Source organism: Lutjanus erythropterus, chromosome 16 (genome assembly GCF_056507025.1).
Source record: "Lutjanus erythropterus isolate fLutEry1 chromosome 16, fLutEry1.hap2, whole genome shotgun sequence".
Lineage (NCBI taxonomy): Eukaryota > Metazoa > Chordata > Actinopteri > Lutjaniformes > Lutjanidae > Lutjanus > Lutjanus erythropterus.
Genome location: NC_139332.1, coordinates 21,541,310 through 21,568,924, shown reverse-complemented (window position 1 = coordinate 21,568,924; position 27,615 = coordinate 21,541,310). Strand labels below are relative to the sequence as shown.

The window sequence follows — 27,615 nt, the reverse complement described above, 5'->3', positions numbered from 1 at the left end:
AAAACAATTGTTCAAAAAATATATTATTTTGGGGAAAAAATAAAAGAATGGTTAAATTCAAGCAGCTGCCATCAGAAAGAGTAAATCACTCTAAAATGCAGCTCTATTTCTTCCTGTAAAAAACAAAAAACAACAACATCCGATTTCTTATTTCGTCCATGTGGCTCAGCCACAAGGGGAACTACCAGAAGAGTAAACAACCCTAAAGAAACAGTTGACTCCCTCTCAGCAGACCAGATCAGACTGTTTCAAGGAAAACACACTGCAGCATCTATTACATGTGACAGATACAGTAAATATGTTTTTTTCACGCCAAAGGCAAGATCATCTGTTCTGTAAGAACATGCAGTATTGCATGTAATCATGTTAGTGAATGTTACACATGTAGTTTGTGCACACATGACATTACTGCGTGATTTGTGTCTCCCCAAGTTTAAGGATCCCGAGGTCCCACTGACCAAACACCAACAAACAGACACACAAACACACTCATGTCCACACAGGCCAATGACTGAGGAGTTAATACAGTAAGTGCACTTGTCCACTGCCCAAACAGCCATGTTTGTACAGGCTTTCATGTTAAATGGTTTTAGTTCTGGCCGATTTTTGCCTCAGGGAGCGTGAACTTCTGACCAGGGTCAACAGGGAAAATAAATGACATCACATGCTACGAGCACATGTAAGTGGTTTTAAGGGATAAAAAGTGTTTGTGTTTTTGCACTGTACTTTATTTATAACAAGGGTGTCAGACTCGTTTTAGTTAATGGGCTAAATACAGGCCTGTTTGATCTCAAGTGGGCCAGACCAGTACAACCATTGCATAATAACCTATAAATAACAACACTTCCAAACATTTCCCTTTGTTTTACTGTACTGAAGTACAAGTACAATCTGAAAATGTTCAGAATTAATGAACCAACTCTTTGATGGGACGCATGATGCAGCCTTTAGCATGTCTTCACAATCTGACCCTCAGAGTAGGATATGGCTTTGATGCTGACGCTATTTCATTTATAATAAGGCAGCTTTCACAACCGCATTGCTGATCTCTCACCTATGACTAAATACAGACTTCTGTTTCCTCAAATCTGCCAACAATTTATTTTTCTTCTCTGTTCTCAGTTGTTCTCGCAAGTCCTTGTATTTTTCCCCATGATGAGTTGGACAGTGGCGCCGAAGATTATATTCCTTTCTTGAGCATTAAAAGGTGCTGTGAAGAAATGAGAACTGCGCCATTTTTCTTGGAAAACCTGACACACTGTGTCCAATTTTAACCTTTTTAATAAAGATATATGTTCCACGGTAGCCTACGCGTGCCCATGCTGTGTCACACAGCCTGTGTGTAAAATCATCCAGTGGGCCAGGCAGGACCCTTTGTTAGGCTGGTGCTGGTCCGCAGGCTTTATGTTTGACATTCCTGATTCATAGTATGCGCACCTACCATGTGCATCAGCAGCAACGTGCACAACAAACACCACTCATTTCAAAGTAAAGCCGAAAGTTGAGAAACTTAACGGGAGCCAACATATTTAGCTTAGGCTAGCTACCAGCCGTTGGCATGAGCCTGTTACTGTAGCCAAGATACTGTTCACACAAAGTAAGCTGGACGGCTCCGATGCCAAACTTGCCAGTGGTGAGTGTGTTTGCTGCGGGTGAGCTGTCGAGAAGCAAAGTCAGTCCCTCCTTTGTAATTATGGCCTCCCAAAATAACCCTGTGCAGAGGCTGTTGTGCTTCTCAACGTGCTCAGGCCAGAAAACTATTTGTTGTTTAGAAGTATAGATGTAGATCTGTTGATTAGACCATGATGTGAAGGTAGAGATAGTGTCCTGGGACCAAACAACACTCATATGGTGAGAAATTTGTGAAAGATTACAGAAAACCAGATTGAGGATATGATGTGTGAGTCAGGGCCTAAAACGCTCATTTCAAACCAACCCGCATGCTTTGATAATGTGAGGTAAACTAGGATTTCCTCAAAGGACACAAATCCTTTGTTCAAGCTTGCACTTGTGTTCGTTACATTTGTACGTGTGAATTGGTGTTAGTTTTCCCGTGCTACACACAGAGCGTGCCTGGCCTTGTCCTCCAGTAGAGCTGTAATTAAGGAGGAACTGCAGTCTCACAGCGAGCCGTCTCTGCACAAACCAGCAACTCCTCCCTCAAAAACCCACTAACATCCACCCAGCGTCCATATCCCCCGCTCTCTCTAACCCCAAATCTTCACCCTCTTCCCTCACTTTGCTCATGGCTTGGTTCTAAACTTGGCCTGGGAATTTTCCACTGCATAGTCTTACTAGACCATTCTCAGGATTGTCTCTGTCCTGTTTGAAGGAAAATCCGTGCCTATATTGTTATATTAATGCGTTAGAGGAAAATCTTTCTGATTGCATGTGTTCAATGATCCTTCAACCCGTCATATAAACTTAAAGGTACAATATGTAAGAATTTTAGAATAAAACATCAAGAAAATAACTAAAACTATCAACATAATGTGAATAAATAACACGCTCTTGGGCCCCGCTGTGATTTCCTGCCTGGGTCTCCCCTGCCCAGGCTTGAAAACCTCCTCCTCTCGGTGGTCCAAAGCTCCTGTGCTAGCAGTGTAAACAATTATCAATGCTCCCCCGGTGCGCCTCACTGCTAGCTCCATGGTTAACTGAGCTAACTAGCTAGCGGCAGCGATGGGTAACGCTTTCTCTGGTGATGATATCCTGTATTCCCCAGAATTGAGTTCAACCACCCCAACAGAATAAAAGCAGTCAAAGACGGGGTCATTTAACTCTCTTATGATGACCATTATAAAACTTGTTTCTCTGTCTCTTCTATGATCCGTTCATAGATGCAAAATGTTGATTCTAATTTATCTTGAGGGACTGACGGCAAAACATGATTTTGAAGTTGAAATATTAAACGGACAAAATATTTGTCAGTTATCTGTGAAAATATGTCAAATCTCCGAATTGTCGGAGATGCACTCTAAAGTTATGCTAGGCAATGGTTAGCTTAGATTAGCATGAATACTTAAAACGGGGGAAACAGCTAGACTGTCTCCGTTCACACTCACAGGTGACTAAACTCACCCACTTGCACCTCTAAAGATCACTAATTAACACGTAAAATGTCTCATTTAAAGCCAAGCTCGCCATTTCCCTGTCTCAAGTATTTATGCTAAGCTAAGCTAACGGATTGCTAGCTGTGGCCTTCTACTGAACAGACTAATATGAGAGTGGCAATCTTCTCATGTAGCTGTTGGTCAGAAATTCTTCAAAATACCAAACAATTCTTTGAATGTTAGTTTTTTTTTTAAAAATCATATATTAATAAATATTATATTATTGTCAATGATACACCAGAAAATGTTGAAAATCAAGCACTTTTCAAGGCGCATACTCAAATTCAAGTCCATTCATAAAACCATAACTTTAGAAAATGCTATATTTTAACTGTTTTAAAGTGTTTATAGTGTTTTAGGTCTATGGTAATTTACTACAAGGAAACTAATGTAAAATCATATAGCATGGCTCTAAAATAAAGTAAAATCTTATTGTATTGATAAACAGATGTGTTAGAATTACTGGTTTATTCTGTCAGGATAAAACAGAGGAAATCTCAAAACAAACAGTGCTGCTTATTCTTATGACAACATACAAACAATATGACAAACAAAGAACAAAAACTCCACACACAGTTGGAAATTCAAAGTCAAACATGTCACAGGATCTCATTCCACTTTCAAGCCATAAACTGAGGGGAAGAAATAAGGCACAGAGGTATTTCAAGCTTGTTTTCTCTCTTTTGAAGGTTCATGCTGCTGAGGAGTGGCCACGGTGGTGGTGGCTTAGGAAGTTGTTTGTTTGTCCCCGAAGGACCGGCTATATTCATCACGTCCAGAATTCAATTTCCAGAGCCTGCGTCTCTACTTAGATGCAGGATGAGGTCAATTTTAACTCAGCCACTGAGTTTGGAGAATCAGAGTAGTCATAACAGAAAGTCTGTCGAGGTGTGATAGCATTCCTGAATTGAGAGCAGCTGTGTATATACTTCATTTTTACCAATCTGAAGAGCTGCAAATCAGCTGCGTCCTTCAGGAAATTTGAACGTCAAACACTCGAGGAAACTTTTGAGCGGTTTTGTTGGAAGATGAATTTCCTATTTTGCGTGATTACGTAAAACCAAAAAAGGGGAACACTGTTGACTCTTGAAAATAACAAAATAAATCCATGAAATGCTCAACAAAAGTGACAAACAGATGAGAGAAGGAGTGCCTTGACACAGACACTCCAGTCCCACTTGGTCTGGAAACTTCATTGTGGGGGAGCGGGGACGCAGTTCAAAGGGAGGTCGTAAACCAAAATGAAAGCAGGGACTTAGGAAACACAAACACCAATATAGTTTTGCCAAACACAACAGCCCTTACAAGTTTAATTAAAACAGAGGACCTCCCCTCCCACGCCTCAACAACAGAGAAAAGGGCTGCTGTGATTTGTGATGCATATAAACATGTGCATGTGGTCACCCGAAAGCAATCATGTGTGCATCTTTTGCAAAGCTTTGTTACAGTTAAAGGGACAGTTTGGGGTTGTATGAGGTACTTATTGGTTCTCAGCGTAGACGGTGGTCGACAAGCCGCCAGTTAGGAGAAGCAGAGAGGAGTACTAGCATGGAAGCTAAATGATGTACTGTTGTGGACAGGGTCAGTAACAAAATGTATTTTAGCCACTCAAAAAAGGTAAAAAACAAACAGCAGTTAAAGTGTACACTATATTTGGAATATTTTCACCGCTGTTCTTTGCTGTCAGACAGCCTTTTTGTGATCAGAAACCGCAGTTATATAAGCAAAACACCACAATTTCAAAACAAATCAAACTTCATAGGAGAAATCAGTAATTTTATCTCACAGAACTTAGTTTGTTTGTATTATTATACAACTTGCGTGAATCCAAACTATCCTTTTAAAACAAAGAAGAAATACAATAACACAAACAAACTAATACTACTACTCCAATACCGGTGCCTAAACTGATACTTTTGCGTGACATGGGGTCACGCAAACTGTCCAGCACGCTACAGCCTCATACTTCCAAATGTATCCTGTGTATTGCATACACTTAATAAGTATAAATATTGTATACAACCTCACTTCAAATCATCTGAACTATCCTTTTAAAATAAAAGACTTAAGTGGTGCAATTATTATGAAACAACTCACATCATAAAAAAATTCAATGTCATGGAACACTGGACTGTGTGTGTGTGTGTGTGTGTGTGTGTGTGTGTGTGTGTGTGTGTGTGTGTGTGTGTGAGTGCATGTTTAGTACTGGTGTGGATTTGCGTTGTTTGTCCCTTTTTGTGCCAGCTGACATAATTTACAGCATCATCCCAGCTGGTTTGCAGTCAGAAGCACAAAGAGAGGCAGCTCCCCGTCGGACATGGCTGTTGCCGCTACGTCCTGCTCCTGGCAGGCACCAGGCATCTCCATCACACTTTAACTATGGCTGGCATTGTCTGAAGACATGCAGAGAAAAGGCCACACACAGGTTTTTACTGAGAAGCCCACACACACTACCTCAAAGGTTTTACAGCACAGAAACTTTTCCCCATAGAGATGGAGATTTATTTGAGATGGCGCTGAGATTGCACGGTGACACATGCACACAGCAAACGGCGGGAAAATTTCCGACACCGATGAGGCCTTAAACACCTCACTTGCCTGAGATGAGGCGCTGTATTTTCCCATGCTGCTGCTGCTGCCCTCTGAATGTGACCCAGATGTGTCATCAAAGTATCTGTCTAAAGCTTACAAAAAGCTCTAATAAAAGGCTTTTTGTCTGCACAACATTTGCTCGTGCCACCTCTGCCTGCACGGGCTTCCCCTCTTCCCCCCAAAAAATTCCTGATTCCTGATCTCTGTTGGCTCAGACTGCAACAAGAGGATAAGAGCCAGACCACAGGATGGAGGTGGACTCAACCTGCCCAGTCCTCCCTCCCTCCGCCTGTCTGTCTTTCTTACTGTCAGGCTGACTCCCCACTGTCTGCCGTGGTTTTCTCCCCCTTTGCCCTTAACAGTTGAGTCATGCCTGAGCTCTAATGTGAAAAGAATGAGGATCGGTCTGAGCAGCTACTTAAACAGCATTCTTGAATAAAGATGCACCAATCAGAATTGTCTTATCCGATTCCAACTGACTGTTTTTTACAAGTCTGAACTGCCATTTCAGATTTTCCTTCTAAAAACTAGAATTGACAGCATACGTTAACTTTTTTGTAACTTTTCTTTAATGGACAATTGTATGATAATAATACAACCCTGACAATTTCTTGTCCTCTACCTTTTTTTCCTCTCTCCCTCTCCATGTCTTTCCCCCAACTTTCAACATTCTGCTTCTCTCCTCTTGCCTCTTCTCACGTTTTCTTGCCCTCTCCACTATTTCTGCCACTCTTCTGAACTGCAGGTGAGATGTTAACTGTCTGGTTAATATCTGTCAGCTGCAAACCCCCAGGAAGAGCGTCAGGCTGTGAAGCCAATTTGACATAGTGTAATGAAAGCGTAACGTGATGCTCTACGGCCCAAAAAGACTGCGTCCCCATAGATATAAATTATAAAACAGTGGATAGTTTTTTTGAGCATCACAACCACAGCCAAATGACTTGTTTTACTATCAGAATTTGATCAACCTGGTCCAGTAACAAATGGAAAGTCTAGAGGAGACATGTGATTAAATTATTTTATCCCATTCAAGTTAATAGAGGGCTAAATCGGAAGTTTGCCACCTGACCAAAGGAAGTCTTTTGCGATGGCTCTACAGGCTGTACAATGCGTCAACTCTCGTGGACCAAGATGATCAGATGGACGGGTTGCACTGTTTTTCTGGTGTCTGTATGACAGGAATTGCACACTTTCTCCACCGCACTCAGGAAAAGGGAAATCTTAGCAGGGTGGAGATGTAACAAAGAAAACAAAAGCACAAGAGAAAGGGAAAAAAACAAGAGACGAGCTGTAACTGACAGCTGCTGTCTTCTTTCCCTCCAAGCAGCAGTAGGCAGTGTGCGTGTAGGCCTGTTGTTTCACTGCGATCTCTTTCACTTCACCAGCTCCTTCCTCGCACAGCCTGCGGCAGCTCTCTGCTACAAAGGCTAGAGGTAGTGGAAGTCCCGGCATAACAGACCACACTCAAACTCACCCTTAATGACTGTGATGTTTTGTAAAGGGAGTCACAAAAGCACACTGAGGCAAAGCAACAAGGCAGTGTCCTTACATGCCCAAAATAGATCTGCTGGAATGAGGAAAAGGATGCTTTCTGCCTCTCGTGGCATTTGATTGTATGGCTGGCATGCAAACTTAGAATGTACCAACCAGCGTACAAATTCAAATGAGCAAAAAGGAGAAAACAGAAAAAGCCACACGCTGGCATGAATAAAGTCTGCATTATCTACACTAATCAAGAGATCTATTCTAATCCAGTGTCCGAGGACTAAATCAGCTTTGTGAGGTCTGACTGGGATAAAGAGCCAGCGCTAATTACTGAGGTGGCTCTTCCTCTTGTCAACATGGATCAAATGCTGCGGGGTCAAAGCTTTAACCTGCAGCTACCATGACTGAGCACTGGCATGTTGACACATCTGCTGCACAATCCCATCTAGCGAGCAGACCATGTGGACAAAAGTACACACAATGCACACACAAAAACACACACTCGCATGTGTTCTCAGAAGCCCTCTGGCCATGGTGCGAGAGTGGCCAGATGTGCTGACAGGGTCCCTGCAGTCAGCCACTACAACAGCACAGACTGAGAGGAACACAACAGAGATTGTGGGGCTAAAATGCATAAAAGCTGCTTTAGGTATTTATATATTTTACATTAGATCTGTGCAATTGTGAGACAGTGAAACATATTACAGATGCAAGAAAACTGATGCACTGGATCGGTACTGGCATCTTATTTATAGTAAAGTTTTAATAACATTTTTCCTTACCAGTACTGATTCTGATACCAATTCCAAGTTCAATCCAATCCGTAATAGAGTTCATTTAGTTCTCCCCACATCCCCAAAACTGTTCAGTCCGAAGTTAACTCAAAAACTCCACTCCGTGTTTTATTGCAGGTCCCCACAAAAACAAACCAAAACAGGAGATAAAGACTGGAATAGTAGCATCTGTGTGCACAGTTCAGTAACACAGATTATGTACAATATATACACCAGGTACTCACTGTACCATTGAGTCAGTCAGTCAGTAACTTAATAAGTCAGGTTTGCAGCATTGGTCTTAGCTCCAACAAAAAAAAAAAAAAGACTACTCCTGGAGAATCATATCTGTATCAGAGGAATTTTACAGTGCTGTTATCAGTAGGTATCAACCAGATCAGCTATCAGGCCTCGATGTGACCCGTCCAGTTTCTTAAATGTCATTACAAAATTCAATCCAAAAGTTCTTGGCCAAACGTAACATTACATAAAAAATGACCCCATTCACTGAGTGATGCACAGACTTAAAACAGCACTGGTATCAAATCACTACTCAGTATCCACAGAAACCCTAAGTTGAGGTTATAAGAACTGGTACCAAGAGAGAAAAAGAACAATTAGACTAGATGATAAACCACAAATCATACATCTCGAACTAAAGAGTATTCTTTAAAAGCTTTAATGATTCAAATTCTTAGAATGCAACATGAGCACTGAAGAACTTGCAAAACTTTTTCTTTTATGAGAGGAAATAAGAACTTATTAAAGTTGAAGCAATTGGACTTCAGCAAAACCAGAAAACCAGACAAAAACAACAAACTCTATCCCACAAAACTTCCTCTCCATCTCAGCAACATTTGGACTGTAACTGTTTTAAGACATTAAATGAAGGCTATGACAGCAGAGTTTCTGTTTCACAGGCTTTCATTTTCTTTATTCTGTTATATGCTATCTCTCTGTCCAGTTATTCTTTAACAATGAAACAACAGACTGAATCATTAAGAACAAAATTCCTTGAAAACCTAATGGACTTCTAAAATGAGTCCACCAGAGCTCCTGCTTCAGGCCAGTGTGACTCTTTAAGGTCGGGTCAGGTCGGGTTAAGGTCAAATCACTGCCCATCATCTTTATCACCTAACATCTCTTTACACACGATTCGGGTTCAGTACTTTAAAAAGAAGCAGTGTGTAGGATTTACCGGCATGTAGCGGTGAACTTGCAGATCGTGAACACCTTGTCTCACCCTCCCCTTCTAACCATGTAGGGGAACCAACTCTTAGAAGGGTTTTTTTTTTCACCGATTTGTTTGGCTTAGGATTTTAACTAGTGTTAGGTAACAGTCACCAACTGCTTGTTTCCAAATTTCCTTACCAAGATGCTATTTAGTACGCTCAAACTGTATGTCCAAAACCTTAGTGCTTCCTCCTGGTGTGTAAAATACTCTAAATAAATAACAAAATGTTTTAAGTGAATGATAGTATATAAAATATTGAAACCGAGAAGTTTGGGTTTAATTTTACAGCTGAAATAACATTTTTTTGACTGTGACTAATACACTGCAGAAATGAATAAACTTTTCGCTCAAACCTTTTCAACATGCTGCATTAGTTTTCTCTTGTACTCTCTTAATAGTTTTGAGTGTCAAAGACTCTCTTTTCACAGTTTGCCAAGCTTTGTTCTATAAACAACAGATTTTTTTTTTTCATTTTACAGATGTGAAAAGAAAAAAGCAAAAGAGCCAAATGTGGAAATTCAGCAGAGTGCAGACAGTGAGGGCAGCCATAGAAATATAATAACGCCAGCTTTTCTTTGATCTCCAGGCAACTGTGCGGTCCAGCGTGTTGAGAAACAGCTCTCGTCTGGATGTCAGCTTTAACTGGCGCAGCTGCTGCTGTTACATTTTGCCGTTTTTGCGTTTGTGCTGTGGTGCCACATCTCTCTTTAGCTTGGCCGATGTTGGCATCTGGTCCGCTAATTTTCACAGGTGTGGAGAGCGGTCGGGTGCTCAGCGTGCTCGATATGAAGCCACACAGACAGACTCGACCTTGGCCTACCTCGTCTCTGCTCTATTTATTTAAACTTTTAGCCCTTTGCCAAACAGGGGTCTCTTCTCTTTGTTGAAAGTTTAGTCTGTGTGCAGGCCACTGGCACTGTCTACAAAAACAACTCCACTTTCCCCCCCAAAAATTGGGCTTTCAAAAACAGGCCTGTGTTTTACTTGGCTCAGGGCCGTTTCTGTCTACCATTAGTGTAATTACAGGTAAAATTGAAATCTAACTTAATGCACATATCCTTATTTGAACTCTACTTGTCCTCTACTTCCATGAAAGACTGTCATCAAGATTACTACAATCATTACTGTAGTGTGGGGAATTAGTAGTTATGCACCAACGCCTGCTCGACTGTGTCAGTTTGCCAGCTGCAGAAGCCTTTCAGCACATTAGCAGCGTTGATTTACAGGTCATATTCTGTTCCAGACATGAATTTGTGGGAAAAGATACTGTCCAGTGTTTTTCACTATTAAAGAGGGTTGTTCAAATTATAGCTGGGTTGCACCAGCAAGGATTCTTTATTTAATACTGATAAATTCATGATTTAACTTCAATTTATGTTGTAAACTTTTAAGCTAGCATAACATGAACAAATATTATATTTAAACCTCAGTTTAGTTTTTACTCGAAACCCAGATACATTTAACAACACAGCTGATAATCCAGCCAACATGTTTTTGTAAAGGATGAGAAATCAGAGTGGCAGTGAAATCAACTTCTAACTTCTAACTAATAAACAATTTAACATTTTGTTAAGAAATACAGAGCAGGGAAAAGTTAACGTTTCCCAACCCCCTCTTTTTTTTACTTACTAGGTCACGACGACACTCAAACTTATCTTTTATTTATTCCAAGCACCTCCATATTGATTAAACTCTACTTAATTTAGGTTCACATCAACTAAATTTGTTTTGCTTAATTTAAAATTTGGATGTACTAATTTAAAACCTAGTTTTGCTAAACTTTGACTTCAAATCATCTTTGACTGGGTTGGTGAAATATCGAAATCCTTGAGCTCGGTCGCTGGTTTCCTGTCTGACTTATCTTTGCCTAGAATAACTATGTAGGCAGTGTTCCCTCTCTCTTATCTATGTCCTAATTTGCATCATTCTGCACGAGAGGCAGAATATGAATGAACAGTTATACTTATCTAGTAGCACTAGTTTGCAAAGTAGTGCATTAAACTGGATACTAAAAGCTGAGTGAACACGAGGGTACAGGAGTTACCCTTTTTTCTCCTCTTTAAAAACATCTAGAAACTCACACAGCAATTTCAATGCGGAAACATGCATGTGACCCCAATCTAACGTCAATCATCAGTTGACCACACATGACTGAACCACTATAATCGCGCACGCCCACACACTGGTCCAGACAAGGAGTCCAGTCCACCTCCACATACAGAGCTGGTTCACTCCACAAATCTTTTGATGCGTCCCATTTCTTCCCATCACTCGCCTGCCCCTCCCCCTCTCCTGGATGCCCCTGCATGAGAAGTGTAGAAGTGTCCCAGTACAAAACTTCCCTCTGTGAACCGACTACCCTCCCCCATCTTTCTACAAACTGGCATTTTCACCACAGCTTTTTTTTTCTGACATTGTTGGATACCCTGAACATCTTTTGTAAAGCTTTTAAAGCAGTAAAAGTACCGTAACATTAATCTGGACTTGATCTGTTGTCAAATAATGCGAGAAGCAGGGCTCAACCCGAACGTAATCAAAGGCCAAGAATTCGTTTCAACCATAACTGCTGAGCTCTGAGAAAGAAAAAGGGATGAGCCTTCACACCCATTATCATCATCATCATTCAGAAATTTTTCAATACTGCTACTGACACCTTTTCTTCAAGGCCATTTCCAGAACAATATTTTTTTTCATTACCAAATTCATTTTAATAGAAAAAGAAAATGATATTAAACATTAAGGTTCAATTACTCAGTTCAAAGGAGGAAGCTGTTCAACGACCTGGAAGCAGCTGGAGAAACTGTTTATACTTTAAATCTTTCTTTACCCATTTTTAGTGCCACCTTAAATCCCGTCTCTAAAGTAAAAAGCGCAGACAGGAACTGACCTGCACATTCTGAACACTGTGCATGCTGCACGTGTCTCCTGTTGTCATTTACGCAGCAGTCACGTAACAGAAAACAGGAAACGCATCACTATTCATCCCGTTCAAACATTCCTGCGCAGTTCAGCGGTCCAAGACCCGAGTTTTGTCTCCACCTAATTTTTGCGTGTTAATCATTACATTACAAACTGACTGCCTGTGGTTTCAGTTCTTATGCAAACAATTTGACAGCACGGCTGCTTTCTGCTGTGGGCACAGCCACATTCGTGACATTTTCTGTTCCTGAGGACAACAACTCAACTAACACTCGACTGGAGAAACACCCCGCTAAAGTGAAATATACCCAAACTGAAAAATGTTACGCCTCAGTGCACCCACTAATAGTTTTACAATGCTGACAGAGTAATGCTTTTATATTACCAATACTCGTTATGTAGCAGCAAAGGAGCACTCCTTTAAGGGATCTTCTCTTTGACATTGTTTTTCATTGTTATTTTACAAAGGACAAAGACGTACTGCTGAACTGTCTAAACTGAGCAACTTTCAAGTCTGTGGAAGCCATTTCCAACTACAACTGTGTACAGACACAATCAGAAGTAACAGTGAAACTTCTTAAAACAGTGAGATTTCTTAAAAAACAGTGAGTTACTCCCAAATGACAAGAGGAACTGTTTTTCAATCTTTAGTTTTCACTTTGACCATAATGGAAAGGTTGAAAGCGCAACGATGCATTTGTCCCTTTTTGTGAGTGACTCTACTGCTTAACGCTTTTAATAGGCCTGCAACAATTTATTATTTCCATTAGTGATTAATCTGTTAATCATTGTCTCGATTACACTATTATTCAAATGATATTCAGTTTAGAAGACTTAAGAAATCAGAAAATATTCACATTTGAGAAGCTGAAATCAGATCATTTGGACATTTAAAAAAAAAAAGACTTACCAAAATGACTGGCAAGTAATTCAGTAGTTGACATCTAATCTATTAATGGACTAATTGTTGAAGCTCTAGTGTTAAATAATCAGTACGTTTCCTGGTTCAGGACACAGGAGTGATCCTTTAACTCCCCCTCGCTCTGGCTGGAGTTGAGCTCTGTGCAATCATATACACTGAGAGGCCGTTGTGTTTTGTTGGGAATAAACCACAAAGTGTTTAGCCTCTACTCTGTAGGTGAAGTCATCACTAAACAAGCTGCCATTTTTACCCACAGGGGGCAACAGGTAACATCAGCAGGATTATTGCCACAAAACTGCTGCACGCGCTCGAGTGATCTCAGCAACAATGGCAACATAAGCCCAGAATGGGGGTGTCAGGTAGATAAAAGAGACACACACGTGTTATAATACCTATTGTAACATTGACAAAAGCGCACACACACACACACACACACACACACACACACACACACACACACACACACACACACACACACATATGAGGAGTTCACTGAGAAAAACATATGTTAAATGAATAAAACACCCGTTTAACTGATATTCCATCTGTTTTTGCAAATGAAACCCTCACAAAGACATAAGGCCTGTCACAGAAACTTTTTTCTTTCTCTTGATTTCAGGGTGGAGGCGAGGGTCTATCGTACTGATGAAAGCTATTAGTCATCCAGTCCAGTTGAGCAAATCACTGTTCTATCTGCATTCCTTGATGCATCACTGGACTTTTAATTTCTCCCTCCTCTCCTACTTTTTCTTTTATTTCCTCCCTATCTCCTCCTGTCTCTCAACGAGTTTCACCTTTAACTTATTAAAGCTGTTTATTGTACAATGTATCCATGAACTTGGGGGGTTTGAGCAGCTAATTTTGAAACAAAGGCATTATTTTACAAATTGCAACACCCTTTTCCCCACTTGAGTTGATCTTGTTCATCTTCTTGCCTTTTAAAGGACACAAAAAAAGGGATGTTAAAACTTTGTGGGCTGAGTTGTCAGGGGAGCAGTCCAATTAAATGTTTTTTTTTCTGTTCCCACTCATATCCATATGAAAAGACCAGTGAGTCCAGTTTAAATCACACAGAATGTCCCTACTGTGACTGTGTGGTGAGTCACACTGCCTTTATATGTGTGTGAAGTCTTTCATCAGGGGTGGTCTGCTGACCGGGACGGAGACGATACATGGTGACCTGCACTAACAGGCTGGTACTGACTGATACAGTCATTATCACACACATACTTTCTCCAGCATGCGCCATACTGAGTGCAGGGCAGCTCTGCTGAGACATGAGGCGCTCACACACTCATACGCACACACACCTCTTTGTCTAGTGACTAACAATAGACTGCAGTGAGACTTAAGATGCTCAGACTGCTTCAGCATCAGTCACAACAGTGCGCATCACCGTGTCAGTGTGTTTACACCACAACACACCACCACGTCCGTCCTCCAGCAAGGGTCAGTTCCTCTGGTGATTTATGGCATTTTTATAGAGAGTGACAGACAGCCTACCACTTTCCCACCAAATTAGTTCTTGAACCGGTGCCATTCAAAATAGCTGGAACCCTAATGTTGGGCTGTTGGAATTAATATTTGGAAGAGAAAATAAAAAGAAGTTAGTTTCTTTTTAAAAACAACCAAGTTATGGACATGTGACACGGATAATAAGACCCTTTTAGGCTCAGCAAAGATATCATTGTCCATCACAATGTTTTACTGTGGCCATTGTCATATGTGGTAGATATCACCCAACCCTAAACCCTGGAGCTATGTAGAGAACTAGCCCACATTTTACACAAGTTTTAAGTGGTAGAATTGTAGGATGTGTCATCAACTGAAGTTGTTGCACAGTGGCCTGCAGAATGTGATATGACCTCTGTTTAAAAAACAAACAAACAAAAAAACCCTGCGTTTTTATTGGATGAAATGCTCAAAGTGGTTCAGAATTAGATGTGCACACTAGAACAGAACTGGTTTCAAGCTGGTGGAAAAGACCCAAGAAAGGGGAAAGTGGGGCAGAAAAGAGAAACAACTTGTGTCATAGAACAGTGATGTATAAGATGTGGACGTATAGGGCTAACATGCTTGAATCTATGGGTATGAACCACCAACAAACCAACCAAACTACAGTCCTCAGAAATGAATGACATTTAACAAGACTTAACAAGACTATGTTAAAATGATGCCTAAATTTATAGTTTGCAAACATCACAAGCTCATGGTTTCCTGCAGTTTTTATTGTGGAGAAAGGCCAGCTCGCTTCAAATAATCTCCAAACCTCTGCTAATTATAAAAAAAATCAGAGTGGGAAAAGACCAGAGTGTCTATTTCCCACAGCATATGCCATTTTTTAAATTAGAAGGGCACTCAGAGAGTGCTGCCCTCCGTCAAGGCCAAACAGCCTGTTTCGCAATTTAAATGAAAGTGAAAAATAATTTGTGTATCCGCCCTATGATTAGGATCTGCTCCAAAATTTAATAAGTTCTTCCCTGGCCCATGCTACACCCTTCTTCATGAAAATAAGGCCAGTCCCATAATCCTGCTGACAGACAGACCGACAGCACTGAAAAAAAAAAAAATGACCTCCTTGGCTGAGGTAATAAGCGTGGGTACCTTTCTTAGACCATCTGGACCTCTCTGGTGCATTTGCAAACAGCAAATCTGCACATTTTACTTTTATTGTGCAAAGGAAACGTTAAAGAAAGTTTGAAAGGCCTGCTGTCTTTGCACCAGTGGTAAACACACACAAATATTAATTGCGTTTAAAAGTTCACAGATAATAAAAAAGAAAGTTACTCTATCTTCATCTATCATTTTTACATCCATGTCGGATGTCTTATCAGCCAACATACACTGAGTTAATTCAGCTGCAGACATATGAGCTCTCACGACACTGAATCACACAATGGAGGAGTCTGGTGGGGCCTCTTCAATATCCAAACCTTATTTCTTGCTGGAAATCTGCTACAAGATAATTCACCGTACTGCGGCGAGCTTTTGTATTGGAACCACTGGACGACAATTAAAACAATACCCCGGAGTGTACATGTTCATTACACAACTGAGCGAGAGGCATTCCACGAAGGATTGAGGGTTTGAATAGATGTGAATGCTGATAGATTCATTTGTATGCTCGCTGGCTGGCTGGCAGTCAGTCAAGACCCACTCCAGAATCGGGATCAATGAGAGAGAGACGAGGACTAGTTCCCATTCAGGGTGCCGTGGTGTTGTCTCTGAGCAAACGCGCACTCACATGCACGCACACACAGACACACAAACGCAGGGAGCTCAGTAAGGAGTCTCTCTTTCATGCAGATCTTTTGTCTCTCAGCAATGTCTGGTATGCCGGGATACAGGCTTTGCTCAATGACCTGATTTCTATGGGACTGCCGAGGCACCGGCCTGTGTGCGTGTGTGTGTGTGTGTGTGCGGTGCATGTGTTTGTGTGTGTGATGATCTGCCTGCAAGCCCTTCCTTTGGATAAGACACAGGACTTAGCCAGGCAGACAGACACAGACTGAGACAGATCCAGCCAATAAGAGGGCAGGAAACACAAAAACACACACACACAGACGCACACAGAAAACCCTTGCATGAAGTAAACAAAAAGGCCTCGAGTTCCCATAGCGGGAAGAGACACATAATTGGATGAGGAAATATTCTGTGGGGAAACTTCATTCAAGTCAGCATAATTATTGCAGCCCAAGACGCAGTTATTGCAAAAGCTGATTGTTTTATAGGTTTACCCATTGCAGTATATTTAGAAACCAAACATCCATCAAAAGTTTATCCAAACTAACAACCAGTTCTGAGAGACAATGCCGGAGAAAAAGAGGCCTGCAGAGGTTTTTTGGACTCTGTAAGCTTGATTCCTGCTTAGCAATGGGTAAGCATTGCTAAGCTAACCCTAACCCTAGCTAACTGCATTTGCCTTTTTCTCTTACTTATATTGCTTGCTATCTATTTATTATTTTCTACTGATGCTTCACTTTCCACTTTGCTGCTGTTAAGACTGCACCACGTCTTATCTTAACCTCCTTCAGCAACATGCAAGACATGGGAACTTGGCTTGGGTCTTAATGAGTTGTAACATTAATTTACTGACAAACAGCCTAAACTGTACAGACACTGCACTTCACTGCCATGTTCACTCTCTCCCTTTGTCTCAACTGCACACTTGCTAACATCCATGTTAGCAGGGGAGGGGATGCCGGAAAAAAAACAAAGATGCAGCGGCAGTTGGTGATAAAAGTTGAAAAAGAGTCAACTTTTGGAAAAACAAAGCCCTATTTTTTCTCAGTGGTGTCCTTGATTGGTTTATTGGAATGCAAAGAAGCAACTGAATGAGTAGAGGGATAATAAGATAAATAAAACATTAGTCTATTTCTCAATTGTCTCACAGCGGTTGTGTTCTAAGCACAACCCCACACTGCTGCACAACCATCTGCCTGATTATGTCTGAATGTGATCTTTAGAGTCAATAAATGTTACATAAAATATCGACAGCAGCACCTTTTGTCCAGGAGTTTATCAATATTTCAGTACTGACCCGGTATCAATGTAGTACAGGCTCTTGATTCCTATTCCTATTCCTGCTGTCCACCATGCTGTCCTAAAAACTTGTCACACAACTTACCTTGTCTCTGTATGAAGATCCTGAGCAGTGGATGAGCTGTTGACACCGCCTTGCAGAAGTTGTCGTCGTTGTTGATCGGCAGCAGGTCACCGTGGACGTCAGCATAGCCGATCATCACCTCCATATTGGCGATGCGGTGGATGTGCAGGATGAGCTTGTAAAATTCCTCAAACTTTCCAGGCTTGACCCGGTCCACAGAGAACCGGCGAAATTCTGCCCCATACTGCAGAGAAACGAGATCAAACGGGACAGGTCATTAAAGGGACAGTTATAAGGAGGACAAGCAAACAGGAAGAGGAAACCGGGATGTCCGACCTCACGCACTTATCTAAATGATCTGACTGGCACACATAAAATGAACAGGGTGGAAGTCCGCTGAGCTCAGATATGGTCATGACCTGAAACTAAAATACAAACTGAATTATCTGAAATCCACTGAAAAGCTTGTTTTTAATGCAACCAAAGCAGTGTCACTGTTTAAACATTTACATATTACACTCGTATAGATGTAGACAACTTGCATAAATGTTAGAACTAGAAACTGTCATCACCTTTGAAACAAAAATATCAACCATTTGGTGGTTTAAGGTTCTCAAATATAAAGGGTTGCAACTTTTCTTGGTCTTACAACGTAGTAAAATTGAATATTTTGGGGGTTTGGACTTTTAGTCAGATAAAACAAGACATCCTTATCGAGTCTGTTTAATGATCTTCCTACCAGCACCTCGAAATCTGACAAATGTTATATAATATATTATGTGTTTAATGTGTTCAAAACCAAAGCCAAGCTAGCTGTTTTCCCCGGTTTCCAGTCACTATGCTATGCTAAGGTAAACTATCCATTATTACCTAACCCAATATAAAAATCTGAATTCACTTATGTGCCTGTTTGAGGGTCAATCAATCAATGTGTTGTTGTCAAGGCTCCAGCTATGAGTCATTAGCAAGTGTCATAAGCTATGACGCCAGTACCTGGCCATGAAATGCTGCATTCATGGCATGGAAGGCGCATTCAGTAAGTGTACTAAGCCCAATTGTCCTTCATCCTGATGAAAACACCTATGGTGCATGCATAAGTGCATACACATGTGCACGTGCATGAACATGCAGCACACTCAAGGATTCTGTTTTGTGGTTTTGAAAATATGGTCAACCTAATTTACGCTAAATGGCTGCTGGCTTTAACTTCATATTTGGCATACAGACATGAGAGTGGTATCAATCATCTCATGTAGCTGTTTCCAAGAAAGTGAATATATGCATGTTTCTCGTATACAGTGGGAACTGAGCATGCCTTGTTTAGGCTGTCAAATTCATCAAGATAAGATGCATCACAACATTGGGTGGCTAACCACCTCAGCTGAACCACTTCCTGGTGCAGACCCTGCAGAGCTTTGTGTTACACTTCTTGCCAAGATCACATCATCCCCAGAATAAACGTCATCTGCACATCAGATGTAACTGTGACCAAGAAAACAGCAGGAAAATGGAAGGGGGTTGTTGTACAATAGAACAATACAGGTAGATGAGTAAGCTGTCTCTGTATATGTAACTGACAGCGGCAGGCAGCCCCACCTCCCGCCCGCCGTTTACGCACAAGAGCACAGACATGAACAATTGTGCTACGGCCTCTTTCCTGGCTGGGTACCTAACTACCAATGAGAGCACGGCTGAGGGTCACTTTGGGGTCATCATGTGACTCACAGACAAGAATGGACTTGAGGAGGAGGCACAAAAGCATGGCTCCATAAACCACAACAACAACACACAATCGCTGTAGCACCGGTGTCTGAATCACAGTGGTAATTTGTAGACTGAGGTGCTTTTTGTTACTGTAATCATCAGCTCACAGCGGAGGGAAGCTGACAGCAGAGGAGAGGAGATGATCATGGAGGAGGAGGAGAAGGAGGGAGAGAAAAACTGCTGACAGAGTAGCAGAGGAGAGGAGCAGTATACTGACTCGGAGGAGAAGAAGAGCGAGGGGGATACATTAACCAGCTCTGTAATTAGAGGACGACATATGAATTTAAGAGGAGGCGTGTTAGGAGGAGACGAAGGGGATGCCAGGCGGGTGTGTAGTTTGCTGCCAGATTCACTGAAGGCAAGCGGAGGCACACTTTCAAGAGCAACTTGGATTCCAGCTATTAAAACTCAACCTACATCTGAAGAAGTTGACAAACTGGTTTGTCAGTTGGTGCACTTAACATTCAAGAAAGTGAAACCTACACACGAATTAAGTGTGATTAACCTCGCAGGACTTCCACACTTGACTTACCAAATGATAATCATACTTGTGTGTATCGGTATGTGCCGTCACCGCTTCGAATCAGAATGTTCTGTGCTGGCGTGCGCCTCGTGATCAGTCTGAACAATATGTTTTCTCCAGCAGGACTCGGCCTTCTGGTACGAGCAAGTCTGAACACGGTGTGATTAATCAACGAGCCCTGAACCTAAGAATACATCACTACGAACCAACGTGACATCACCTGTCCTCCAGGCCTATCAGGGCAGAGTGATGTCAACAGGTTGAAACACGTCTGGAGACACTCAACTCTGACACACTGGAGAAAATGGAAGATAACTGACTTGTGTCTTGCGCCAGCACTGGCTTTGTCCTTGCCTAATGCTCCGTAAGTCAGGGACGACTCACCTGAGAAATTGCTTGCAGGTTCTTGGCATTTTAGAAGATTAAAGGGATAGTTTGGATTATTTAAAACGGGGCACTTATGAGGTACTTATCGATAGCAAGTGTATTAGCTACAGTAGAAGCCGGTCGACACGCCCCCAGTTTGGAGAAGCGGAGAGGAGTACCAGCATAGAAACCAAACATGAACTGTTGTGGACAGGATCAGAAACAAAAGGTTTTTTATCCACTTACACTGAGAGATTTTTTAGGTAGACTTTTCCGTGTACACTATATTTAGAATATTTTCATCACTTTACTTTGCCATCAGACAGCCTTTCTGATGGGAAACCAGAGTTATACAAGCAAAATATCACTTTCTCCAAAGCAACCAAACTCCACAGGCAAAATCATTCATTTTACCTCACAGAACACGGATGTTGCTGGTCTACCACTGCATCAATCTGTTAGTTTGTTTCTTGTTGTATGACTTTGGCGTTTTAAAAGGATACTTCAAATTTACTGAAGTCACACAATAACACAAATAAAAAACAGATTGAGGCAGCAGTGGACCAACTACAGGTGTTTTGCGAGGTAAAATGTTTTCGACTATGGAGTTTTGTTGGTTCGGAGAGAAGAACATTTGGTTTATACAACAGTGGTTTCCAATCAATTTATGGACCTTTTTTAAATGGCCTAAAAATAAAAACTACTTGAAACCCTGGATTAATTAAACTGAGGGCAGAGGGAATGAATCACACAAAAAAATTCCCACCCCTCCCCCTACAACCTACGCACTCTCTCCTTGTCTGATAAGAGCTTTAAGTGAGTGAAACCAGCTCCTGGCCGAGGCTCCACGACAGCCAGCCAGACACCTCCAGTGTTATCCCTGATAAGCTTATCAATGGAACAGTTTCCCCTGAGAAAACCAAATGTGAACCAGTGAGAACCAGGCACGTAACATTCGCTGCAGCCAACTACACAAACAACAAACACAACAAAATCACTTCCTGGAAATACAGCGAATCTAAACATTCAACTTCAATTACTGTTTGGTAAAGTTTTGTTTAGGACCAAAACCTTTTTTTCCTTCAAAAATTTTAGGATTTAGGATTTTACTGATACCAATATCGATACTGCTTATCAATATCAATATTGATACTATTTGATAATTTGGTAATAAAATAATATAATTTGGTGCAAAAAATAATGACAGTGTTTGTTTGTTACTGCATTTAGCTGCATGTTCATCAGATTAAGTAAAGTGAGCCCAAACATTTGATTGTTTTACCCTGTCAGCTGTTAATGTAATGCTACATATATACAGATAACAGTATCGTTTGTCCAGAAGCTTGATATTCTGCTACTGGTACTGGTTTAGAACCAGTTCTTGAAGAGCTGTGCGCTCAAACAACTAACTAGCGCTCTTATCTTGTATTCAGAAATGCAGCATTTCTAGAAATGCCATGTCCAAACAAGCAACAACTGGTTAATCAATCAATTAGTTGAAATTAGTTGTCAGCTATTTTGATAATGGATTAAACATTCCAGTCTTTTGTCAAACATTGCTGATTCCAGCTTCGTTAACGTGAAGATTTGCTGCTTTTCTTTGTCATTTATGACATTAAATGAGGAGTCTTGGAGTTTTGGACTGCTGGTTGGACAAAAGAAGCAATTTGAAGACGTCACTTTGGCTCTGAGAAATTGTGATAAGTATTCTTCACAGTTTTTTTTTAACATTTTATAGACTAAATGATGAATTGATTCAAAGTGAAAATAATCAGGTAATGAAAATAATAGTTGGCTCCAGCCCTACTTCAAAGGAAAATGGAATATTTATGGTCGACTTAGCACTTCATCATAACTAGTGCTTATGTGAAGCTGGAGTCAGTGAAGATGTTTATATAAGACTGAAGGTTCAGTTTCAATCTTCCATCAAGCCAGCATCTGATAGAAATTTGGAGGGACAGATTATTTACATCTGCATTTTTCTTTTTCATCTTTTTATGTCTTATGAGTGTACCATAAACCAACAGCAACATATAATCTTTTTTTTCCCCTCCACCCTTATACACCCATTTACATCTGCATTTAAAGAACTGGAAGTAAGAAAATATGGACTTTAGTGTTGCAATATTATGTTTGGTGATACTTGGTCATTTCCCCAAAAGACTATGGATTTTTAATTAACAGTTGTACTCTTCACTCTTCTTGATCATCAAGTCTTAGTTGTTGCTTTTACACATTCAAAGAGTTACCTGCTTGATAAGAAGTTTTTACACATATTCAAATGCTCTTAACTGTCATTCTGGTTTAATCAGCTGAAACTAAATGGTCTAGATTTGGTTACTACCTGCGCCTTTGTCACCGAGAGGCATGTGGCGTGAAACTAAAGGTGGTCATTATGTTGTACTAAAAGTAGAACAAAAATGACGTAATTATAGTGCTGAGTTATATCTGATCCAAAAAGGGAAACATGTGACGCTGGATGACAGTGAGTCAGCCCTGCATTGATGATGTGATGACGCTGTTTAACCTGCCCGTCCCTGTCCCCGCCACGCAGCAGCTCCTGGCTTGTCGGTCCCACCCACAAACAATCTCTGGTTAACTCTCACAGTGACCACTCCTGTCTCTGAGGAGCAAACACGAAACCCACCCAGCCTCCAAACAACAAAAATACTGTTCCTCTTTGATGATTTATGTATGAGCATCCTGCAGGGTGTCTACATGTATCAGCAAGACTTTTTAATGCCACCTTTCAATTTCATTTAAGGACAATTTCGCAATCAAACTACACATCTGATGTGAAAATATCTGAGTAAATAGATATATTGTCAGTTTAACTTTATAAGCTAAGGCAAAATGATAATAATGTGCTGAGTTTAAGACATTTGTCTCAATAAATTTATAAGAGTGAAAGAAAATATCCTTAATGGTATTAATCTCTACAGCATCTGAAATGAGCATTTTTTTTAAAGAAAAAAATCAAAATACTCTAGTTTCAGCTTCTTAAATGTGAATATTTTCTGGGTTTCTGTTTTTGCTTTATTCCTGAATATGAAGACATTTGGGAAACAATAATTGACATTATCTTTTACCATTTTCTGACATTCGATAGACCAAACAACTAATTGATTAATCAACAATGACAATAATCATTGCAACCCTGTTATCCAGTTAGAGGGGAGTGAATTTAAGGCCATGTTGGCATCACTCAATAAATAAATACTTAAGACCTTTCCAAACGCAATTTAAAACTATTGTAATATAATAATTTTTAAAGACCTTTTATCAGTAAATGTAAATTTTAGACATTTTAGGGACTTGTATTCACTCTGTCCTGGAATAAATGTGTCCCCTCCTTTTCTTTTCTTTCCCACCCACCATCAGTGTCTGTTATCCCTCTTACAACATTCCCAGACCACAGCCCCCCCCCCCCAAATCCACCACCACCACTCTGCTGAAACTGGGCAACCAAAACTACCAGTGAGAAGACTTCTGATCTGAATGAGTCACCTCTCACATCATTTTCCCCATCTCACTCTGGCATGTCAACTTTGACTCAGGAGCTCAACCTTCATACATGTGCAGACACACTCATGTGTGTAGGTATGAGTAAACACGCACATACGAATGCCACTCTGAATTGTCATCTTAATGGTATTCAGACAGAAATGCTGGTTACAAGAAGTCCTTGAGAGGCTGTGGCACAAGTAAAAATAGTTCACAGTTTGCTCAGTTTGTGGTCATGATTGGACACAGTGCCGTGTGTTTATCTGGGATGATTTTCACTCTGCCCACACACTCTATGAACTGTTGTCAAGTCTGCACAAAACTGCAGTAAGAAAAACACAACTTTTAAAAGACTGCAGACAACGCAGTTCCACAGTATCTGATGAGGTCTGACATTGAAATGCTTGGTTTTTGGAGGTTTAAACAAGTTAAATTTGAGACTTTTAAAGACCATTTGAATGTGATTTAAGACCTATTTTTGGTATTTTTTTTGGTATTTTTGGTGAGTACAAGCACAATTTGCATTAGTGGTATTAATTTTATCGAAGTACTATTAAGCTCATAATCCATTCAGTTTTCAATTCCTGACACCTGTTTTTAAGACATTTTAAAGCCTAAAAATTCAGATTATTGGACTTTTAAAGTACCTGCAGAATAGTGGCAAAAAATAATAAATGTTTGAAATGCTTTCAATACTAATTTTTTCCCAAAATCAATACTCCAGTATCAGCTATGCTTTCTTCTCTTAGCGAGTTGTAACACAGCGAGTTGATAAACACCACTGTCACTTACTCACAGTGCTGTCTAATGATTATTTTCACTGTCGATTAATCTGTTGATTATTTTCTCAAATCATTGGTTAGTTATTTGGTCTGTAAAATGTCAGAAAATGGTGAAAAACATCTGTCAGGGTTTCCAAAAAAGCCCCCAGATGAAATCCTGAAACACTTTTGTCCACAACTCAGAGATATTCAGTTTAATGACACAGAGGAGTAAAGAAACAAGAAGAAATTCACATTTAAGAAGTTGAGATAAAAAAAATACTCAAATCAATTAATTGATTATAAAATAATTGGCAATTATATTAATAGTTGAAAACTAATCAAGTAAAGGATCAATCCTTCCAGCTCTACATTGTTCAGTTTGTTGTCAAGGGTTTGACACAGTTCTGCCCTATAAAATTGTCAAATCTACACCAAAATACAGTATTAAGAACTAAACTTTTAAAGACTATAGACAATGCAGCTCCACATTATCTGATGAGGTCTGACATTGAAATATTTGACCAGGGATTCTGCATGACTTTGAAAGACCTTTTAAGACCATTATAAATGCAGGGTACAAGCACAGTTTGTGTTATTGGTTAATGGATCAATGTTGGCTTCATTTTGTAGTTGTTACAAACGTGATCGATGCAATATTTTGCCCAAACCAGACTAACTTTATAAAAGTAACTACAACTTTATAAAAGTATTGTTAACTTCACAAATCATACAACTTTTAACATTTTAAGACCTTCACATTATTGGATTTTAAACTTTTTAAGGACCTGCAGAAACCCTGTTTACAAAGTTAAGGTGATGTCTGTTTGAATTTTGTATAAACTGGTGGTCTCTCTTAGATAAACCTGAAACTGCTTAACTGTGGTCATTTATTTGCTGGTTTACTTAATATATGCAGCTATCAGTCTCCCACTAACTGTCAAAGTTGGATTCAAGCCACTTTGAGACATTCACATTATTGGATTTTACACTTTTTAAGAACCTACAGAAACCCTGTTAACAAAATTCATGTGATGTTTGCTCAAACTGTGGGTCTGCATTACATAAGCCTGAAATTGGTGGATAACTGTGGTCATTTTCTGCTGGTTAACTTAATTTATGCAGCTCTCAGCCTCCCACAAACTACTCAAAACAATGAGGAGACTGAAACTATGTAGCAGCAAAACCCGCAGTGAACGCAGCTAATGTTGCAAAAAAACATCCGAATGCAGAGATAAAAAAAAAACTCTCCTCATTGTAACAAACAGTTAATTTCAGGTTGCTCAGAAACAATGTCAAACCAGTTTTTCCCATCAGCTTCGGGTCAGAGAGGGAAAGAGCCAAATCAGCACAATCTGCATGCTCGGAAGTGAAGAAGAAGAAGAAAACAATCAGTGCAAATTGTATAAACATGCAGAAACTGAAGCGTCCGGCTCCTGTTTCATGAAGCAGATAAGAGGTTTGACAAAGAGAGGAGAAAATATGTGTGGTTTGGTTGCAGACAGTTTGTCCGAGCAGCTCCAGCTCCGACCATGTGAACTCTTTATTTTCTCCTCAAACCCTCATTTAGCAAACAAATCTCAAACGCTCACCTTGCTTTTCACTTCCACCGCGTTACAGTCCGCAGTCCGCAGAGGTTGAGACTTATTAAAGCTCCGATTCATTTTTTTTGTGGTTGCAGTAAAAAAAAAAAAAAAAAAGAAAGAAAGAAAGAAAAGAAAAAGTTGAGCCTCCTTTGCCCGCAGAAAGAGGGGCTCTGGTCCCGGGGTTTCTGGTGTAAAATAAATCCTCCCGCTTCGTCTCTGGTGGAGAAGTTCGTCTTTACTTTAGTTTATTTCACCTCCCGAGTTTTATTTTTTCAGTGTGCTGCTCCGTCAGACATGAGAGAGGAGTTTACGGGAGGAGAGGAGGTGAGCAACTCGCCGCGTTGACTTGGGAGTGTGAGTTAAGTTTTGAAATGACATCAGCCCTCCTAAAAAATGGGATCCGATGAGGCATTCACTTACCGTTCGTAATCCACAGCTTCCTCAGTCAGGACTACGCAGCAACCAATCGTCGCAGATAAAAGTTGACTAAAACTAGCATTAATAATCCATTGGCCTGTTACAGACATATATTTATAAGCCTCTTAAAAATACAACGTTTGTTGAAGATTAAACACAACTTGATTATTTATATAAATTATTATCTGGCTACAGTCAATGATGGAAAGTAGGCTACAGTAACCCAAGTATTGTACTTTTGAATTTTAGGTACTCATAGCCTATTTAACCTGAGTATTTTCATACTTCTACTCCTCTACAAAGGGAAAGGGAAATACTGTACTTTTATCTGATAACTTTAGTCACTAGTTGTTTTCTGCATTCATGTTAATAATCCAAAATATAACCAACAAATAAATTATTATGTATTATTATGGGTAAAGATGGTACTTAGCAGTGTATATAGAAAACAATAAATTCCTTAACTTATGGTTACTTTTTGTTAATTAATTATGTCTTTCTAAAAATTCACACACTAAAATGACATTAAAATGCTTAATTCATGTGTCTCAGTTGCCCCCCCACTAACCTGGCCAAACTTCTGTAAAACAAAACAAAACCAACAAACAAAAAAGGCTCAGCATGGTGTACAGACTGTTGAAAAATGAATCAAAGCTTCCCTAGGATGATGAAGGAAGATACTTTAAGACAATATCCTCCCCAGTCGCGGCCTGTTCGCCCTGCTGCCATTTGATAAGAGATACAGAAGTGTCATGGCTGTACCACCAGAGTACAGAGCAGCTTATTTCCTGGTGCTTTGAGATTCCTCAGTTCATCTACTCTACGCCACCATAAATAAAAGTAAACTATTGTGACCCCCTTTTTGAGGGGCCTCATGCCTGTGTTTCTCTCAGGCCCTAAAATGACCACATCCACCCAATTACTTAAGTATTTCTTGAGTATTTCTTACGCAACTCTGAACAATTTGTCTGAATAAATATCTTATCAATTATTAGACTTCCTTTACCTCCCTCACCACACTTTGGCAGCTAAGGTTAAGTATTTAAAGAA

At 40.2% G+C, this 27,615-nt stretch overlaps 1 protein-coding gene across 1 annotated transcript in view; it reads right to left on the bottom strand.

Annotated features, from left to right (window-relative positions):
• The window catches only part of pard6gb (par-6 family cell polarity regulator gamma b), a 49,681-nt gene extending 23,162 nt beyond the window's left edge, over window positions 1-26,519 (bottom strand). The window contains exons 1-2 of the mRNA XM_084739171.1: window positions 26,155-26,519; window positions 17,666-17,888 (exon numbers count right to left, since the gene is read on the bottom strand). Coding sequence (XP_084595297.1) covers window positions 17,666-17,888; window positions 26,155-26,226 — 295 coding nt within the window. The 5' untranslated portion in view covers window positions 26,227-26,519. The remainder of the gene's footprint in view (window positions 1-17,665; window positions 17,889-26,154) is intronic.
• Between the last annotated feature and the right edge of the window lie 1,096 nt (window positions 26,520-27,615).